This window comes from Bombina bombina, chromosome 7, assembly GCF_027579735.1.
Source record: "Bombina bombina isolate aBomBom1 chromosome 7, aBomBom1.pri, whole genome shotgun sequence".
Taxonomy (NCBI): Eukaryota; Metazoa; Chordata; class Amphibia; order Anura; family Bombinatoridae; genus Bombina; species Bombina bombina.
Genome location: NC_069505.1, coordinates 615,979,943 through 615,986,741, shown reverse-complemented (window position 1 = coordinate 615,986,741; position 6,799 = coordinate 615,979,943). Strand labels below are relative to the sequence as shown.

The 6,799-nt window shown below is 34.7% G+C and overlaps 1 protein-coding gene across 1 annotated transcript; it reads right to left on the bottom strand.

The window, feature by feature from the left end:
- Positions 1 to 327: 327 nt before the first annotated feature.
- On the bottom strand, positions 328 to 4,691 carry LOC128636718 (olfactory receptor 1G1-like). Its single transcript, XM_053689703.1, has 2 exons — positions 4,388 to 4,691; positions 328 to 1,277 (listed from the first exon to the last, which is right to left on the bottom strand). Exons 1-2 carry the CDS (start codon positions 4,689 to 4,691, stop codon positions 328 to 330), a joined length of 1,254 nt encoding a protein of 417 aa, XP_053545678.1.
- Between the last annotated feature and the right edge of the window lie 2,108 nt (positions 4,692 to 6,799).

Sequence of the window (6,799 nt, the reverse complement as noted above, 5' to 3'; positions counted from 1 at the left end):
TAATGTAATTTGTTTTTTGTTTTCAGGATACCTCCTATTGCTATATTCTTTACCGTTTACTGGAAGGTTCAAGAGTTGCCCATTGACTAATCTGAGAGGTTCCCATTTCAGAGGGTACTCTAATAAAATTGGAACATATTTTTTTCTTTTGCTCTTTTAGACCATATGTAGGATTAAAGGCACTATTGCCAGATCACTTATCTTTGTTATAAGTAATTTTTGCTGATTCTGTTGTTTGTATGATATGTATTGTACTTTGAATGGCCTGTACCCTATTTCTTAAAGCTCAATAAAAATAAGTATTTTTAAAATAATTGTAATAATATTCTAAAATGTAATGAGTTTTGTGAAGTATTTTTGCATGGCTTTCATAACCTCTCTATTTCTTAAGCTATAGACTAGTGGATTTAACACTGGAACCACAGCAATGTACAGTAAGGAGAGAATTATATCTAGTTTCTGTGAATTTTCAGACTTTGGTTTCATGGTCATACTTAGAGAGGTCCCATAATATAAAATTACAACCATGAGATGTGAGGAACAGCTGGAAAACACCTTACTTCTTCCTCCTGAGGTCTGAATCTTCAGAATGGTCGATATGATGTACATATAGGAGGTTATAATGAGTATAAAAGGACAACATCCCACTAGTATTCCAACAAAACTTGTATACAGTATAATGTATGTTGTGTCACTGCAAGAGATCTTTATCACAGTTTGGGGATCACAGAAGAAATGGTTAATGTCTTGTACATCACAGAATGTCAAGTTAGTCACCATCAAAGTAAAAATTAATGATAAAATGGCTCCAAGGAACCAGGAGGAACTGGCTAATAGAATGCATGCCATTTTGTTCATGATGAGTAAATAATGCAGAGGAATACATATAGCCACATAACGATCATAAGCCATGAACGCCAATAAAAAAAATTCTACAGCAACACATGATGCAAAGAAAAACATCTGTACAATACACCTTGTGATAGAAATGCTGGTAATTCCAGTGACAGTGGTGACCAGTACTTTGGGTAAAACCGTAGAGACGTATACAATGTCGTCAACTGACAGATTGCACAGGAAGAAATACATTGGTGTGTGAAGCTGAGACACCAGACACACAACTGTAATAATCATTAGGTTACCAAGCACAGCCAGCAGATACATGATAAAAACTCCAGTACATACTACAGCTTGGTTGTTTGTGGTAGCAAAAAATGACACCAGGAAGAATTCTGTTAGTGATGCGTTGCTTTTTACAGCTGCACTTGGGATATTTCCTTTGGTAAAAGGGAGAAATAAATTGTTATCTGTCATGGAGATGTTATTTAGTTTTTCATGCTGTTCTAAAAAATTATGGCCCAGAATACAAGTGATACGCTCGAGCGCTATTTGCACTTGAAGTAAGCTTTTTGCTCATGTTTGGTAGCGTTAGCATTAAGATTGGAAAGTAAACCCGACAAACACAAAAAGCCTAAATTAGAATATTGGGTGCACATTCAGGTATTCCCTCATAGAAGTCACCTTACTCTTACTCAAACCTGATAGCATATTCTTATGTGCACTAACCCAACATAAAAATATGAGTATTTCCCATTCCATTGTTCTTCACATAGCAGAATATGTTCGATTTATTCATAAATATATATTTCTACATATATCTGAAGGTTTTTTTTTTGTATAATATATATTTATACCTATATATAGATGATTATATACAGATATCTATAGGAATATATCATTAATACATAGAACATATTCTGCTATATGCAGAACATTATAATGTGTAATATTTACAGTAAATGCACAGTTAAAACCTTTATTAAATATGAATATTACATAACAATTATTTTTATGTGTTGTTTTTTTTTTAAAGTATCTTTTTATTAACTTATATATTTTCATAAGAATACATACATTAAAGTACATTTAAGTATATTTAAATACATTCAAATACATCTACATCAGGGGGTCCAAGATCATTTTCTCAAAACAAATGCAAATAGACCTTCTTATAGCAATACAGTTTCTTTGCCCCCTACAATAAACAGAATATGCATCTTTCTCTAGAGGCCCTCTTTACCTGACCTCATAGATTACATAAACAACATATATTAATAAAAAAGAAACAGAAAAGGAAAGAAAAAAAAAGAAAAACATGACTCATACATCTGCTGAAATTATGCGCGTAATCATAACAATCAAAGAAAACCATAAGTCAGACTTCACTGGAGCAGCAGAGCAGCTAAAGGTAATAAAAATTACCTATACACACAAAAGGAAACCATATCAACCATTCAGAACCCAACCCGGGCGGGTGCTCACACCAAAACCTGGTGGGCCTTACGTCTGATGCGCTCAGAGGGGGGGGGGATATAGGAGGGGGGGGGAAATAGATAGATAGATAGGGGGAGGGGTTAACAACCTACAGCCTGTTACTCCAGAAACTCAGTAATTCTCCCTTATAGATCATATTTTCCACTATCTTTGATTTAATTAGAGGTTTAATAATTTGGAGTTGGACATCTACCGACTCTGCTTCTATTATGCTCAACCATTTATAGAAGAACCTTTTTATATGTTTCTTAGCACCTGGCTGAATGTCATATTGTTCTAAAATTATCTGATTTTTCATCCCTTTCACAAATTGTTTAATGCTGGGAGCTTTCGAGTCTTTCCACTTTCCTAAAATCAGTATCCTACCTTGTAGGATTGCCGTGTTAATAAGACTCGCATTCTCTCGCCAAGCTGTCACCTGATATAAAAACAGAATCATTTTACTGGTTATTTGTACTTTTAGGTCTAACCATCTGTTTAGCCAGTATTGTACTTGCTGCCAGAACTGCCGAACTTTTGGGCATAAATATAGGCAGTGCTCTAGGTCTGCTTCTTTAGCTCCACATTTATAGCATACTATATCCATGTTCCTATACCATCTCGCTATTTTACTAGGTGTAATATACAATTGGTTAATTATTTTAAAGTGTGATTCTCTCCAGGTGGTAACCTTGGTGGTCCTGATTACAGTATTAAGACTGTCTACTAGTTCTTCCCTTGTCACTGTAACCCGTATTTTCCTCCATTTTCCTTGGAGGGTCTGTAAATGTGTGTCTATTTTATAATTCATTATAAAATTATAAATTAAACTAATTGCGTATTTCTTTTGTGCAAATCCCGTAATAATTTCATCTAACCCTCCTAGTGACCAGTCATTGCCATATTTAGCTTGTAACTCGTTGTGGAAATGCCTAACTTGTAGATAAGCAAAAAAATCTGTGTTCTTTAACTGATACTCCTCTTTTAATTCATTGTATGATTTTACTATATGGGTTCTACTATCCTCGAGTTGCATCATATTAATCAGCCCCTTCCTTCGCCACCTATGAAAGACTCCACTCTCACTGCATCCCACTTTAAACTTAGGATTCCCTATGATTGGTAGGTGACTTGATTTAAGGGTATTTACTCCTACTCCTTTACCCAATTTATGCCATGCCATTATTATATTATTGAACACTAGCTGCTGTCTAATCCTTTTTGGAAGATTTTTATTCTCACAGTGCAAAAGTGCCTTCATCGAGTAAGGAGCACACACCTCTGCTTCTAGTTCCCCATAAGAGACATAGTTCCCCTCTATGATCCAATCTATCGCATATTTCACCAATGCGGCTAAATTGTATACTTGGAGGTTCGGGAGTGCTAATCCTCCGGCTTTAATAGGAAGAGTTGCTATTTCTGTTGAGCATCTTATTTTCCCTCCTGCCCAGATGAAACCATTACACATCCTGTTAAACCTAATACAGTCTTTCTGTGTTATTATAATAGGTAAATTTTGCAGCAGATATAATATTCGGGGAAAGATAATTGTTTTAATTAACATTACTCTAGCAGAAATATTAATTGTTAGATTACTCCATCTTTTGCAATCTGCTACACATTTGTCTAAGCATGGTATAATATTTTTACCATACCATTGTTTCGGGTTCCTTGTAATATTTAAACCTAAGTATTTGATCTGTTCTACTTCTCTAAAGGGGCAATCTTTATGTTTCTGACTTGGCCCACGTAGCCACATAATCTCCGACTTATCTACATTAACTTTGTACCCAGAGAATATTTCTGGCTGGATTTCGTCCAGTCATGAATCCTACCTGATCTATGTGTATGATTTTAAGTAATATTTTTTTGAGTCTATTTGCTATGATAGTAGTTAGGATCTTATAGTCGCTATTTAGCAGTGATATTGGTCTATAGGACCCTGGATTTTCTGGTTCTCTACCTTTTTTTAATATTAACGTAATGGAGGATGCAGCAAAATATTTAGAGTTGATTTCCCCTTTTAAAAAATAGCTGTTGTATAGATTAGTAAGAGTGGGTATAATACTGTTACCTAGCATTTTGTAGAATTCTGCCGGGAGCATATCAGGTCCCGGTGCCTTGTTGCTTTTCAGCTGAGTAATAGTCCGGGCTACCTCTTCCTCCGATATTGGTACATTTAGCATATCTCTATCTTTTTCCTCAAGTTTCCTGATTTCTAATTGATCCCAAAACTTCATTTTTTGCTGTAAGTCCACTGCAGAAGTTGTATAGAGATCTTCAAAGTATTTAAACATTAACTGTTTGATTTCCTTGGTCGTATTTACTCTGTCATTCCCTAGCTTAATAGCCAATATAAAATTCCTTTGCTTCTGCATTTTAATTAATCTGGCTATATATTTAGCGGATCTTCCATTAAAACCTCTGTATTTGGCCCTATCTTTCTCATCTTGTTGGATAACCATTTGTTTTAAAAATATCTCCTTCTCTTGCTTACTATTTTGGTACTTAAGCCAGGTCTGCGGATTAGCGTTGCTTATATATGCTCTATATGCATTTTTGAGTTGGTTATTAAGCTGACACTCACGTTCTCTATTTTTCTTCTTCCATTTACATAGGTATGCTTTGATATTCCCTATTTTTATGTGTTAATCTACATAATTGCAAAGGGCTCCAATGCTCTTATATATATGTATTATGTGTGTACATATGTATTTATGGCTTTACATGTGTATTTATGTCTGTAAATACATAAATACACCTATACATACATAAATACATATGTATACATATATGTATATAAATATATATACATGCATACATATATATACATACACACATGTATCTCTATGTTAAATCCCATTGACTGCCTTTTTTCTAACACCTGAGATCTCATACCTTTGAGCCTTTATAACTTTTTTGTGCAATATTTTTTTTAAAATAATTTTTATTAGATTGTGTTATTATGAGTGTAACTGTACTTTTTAATGTATTTTTGTGCTACTTTTTAGTTTTACGAACCAGTTAACCAGAGCTCTGAAGTAGCGGTAATCATTCTAGCGTAAATCATGATTGTGCTCAAGCAATCGCATTTACTTTCAACTCGTAAAACGAGCTATAAGCCCAAACGAGTGAAAACATTTGCAATAAACCCCTTATCACTTGCGTGCAATTGTTTGCGCTCCACTCGTAATCTGGCTGAATGTAAATATTACAGTTACCTGTGTTCTGAATCTTTATCTGTTTATTAAGTTTGTAGAACAAAACAAAACTGTCATTTACAGTATGGATATTTCTTTATTGCTAAGTCCATATTTTATCATTTTATACTGATACCTGTGTGTTCTAAAATATTTTATATTACCCATTTTCTTACTAACATCAGTATAAAGAGCAGTTGGACCTTGTGTACAATAGACTTGATCTTTTTACAAAATAAATCCCAGTATATTTACTGAAAAGTTATTTAACCTCATAGTAAACACCTTGTAATTACATCTGTTTACTTGCTATAGAATAACATATCATCCAAGTCTAAACATTTTTAAAACAATATAACATCTTGTTGTAACAATTATTTTTTAAAAGCCAAATTCCAAACACCATTTGCCTTTTTGAAGGAGACAGGGGCTTATTTAAGAATGTGCGAGCGGACATGATCCGATATTGTGGATCATGTCGGCTGCACATCGATAAATTCCGACATCATACGCTCTCGGCATTTGTCATTGCGCCAGCATTTCTGGTGAACTGCTGGTGCAATGCCGCCCCCTACAGCAGTGATTTTTAACCTTTTTTTTGCCGTGGCACACTTTTTTACATTAAAAAATCCTGTGGCACACCACCATCCCAAAATTTTAAAAAAATCACACATTGTAGCCTAATACAGCATATATATATATACACATACACACAAACACACACATACTGTATGTATTGTGCTGTTATGCCATGCCTCCTACAAACTACCCCTGCACTGGGAGTAAAAAACAAGCAAAGTTTAAAAAATATGTCACACTGTTGTCAGTCTGCCGCGGCACACCTGAGGATCTCTCATGGCACACTGGTTGAAAAACACTGCCCTACAGATTCGTGACCGATCGGCCGCTAGCAGGGGGTATCAATCAACCCGATCGTATTCGATCGGGTTGATTTCTGTCCGCCGCCATATGGAGCTTGATAAATATGCCCCACAATCTGAGATTGAGTCTGCAACTGACAAGGATAGCCACTGTCACTTTGTTAGTATAAAGTGCATTGTTTGCAGTTGTTATTTGTAAATTTCAATTAGGGAATGCTATGCAACAGAGTTAGCCTTGAGAAGTCTGCAATTTTTAGAGATACATTACATTGAAGGGGGGCAAAATAAATAATGAAAATATACTGCAAAGCTGTTTTACTACACATACCTAACTATAATATTAATATACTTATATTAATACTAAGGTGTTTACTGTCCCCTTAAAGATAAAAATATCATATAAAC

What these genes read in the sequence shown, in the direction of transcription:
- LOC128636718 (XM_053689703.1), bottom strand. Translation starts at nt 4,691, where the DNA reads ATGCAGAAGCAAAGGAATTTTATATTGGCTATTAAGCTAGGGAATGAC. An exon ending in AGAATTCTACAAAATGCTAG is followed by an intron (nt 1,278 to 4,387) that starts GTAACAGTATTA and finishes CTTTTACCAAAG; the next exon opens with GAAATATCCCAAGTGCAGCT.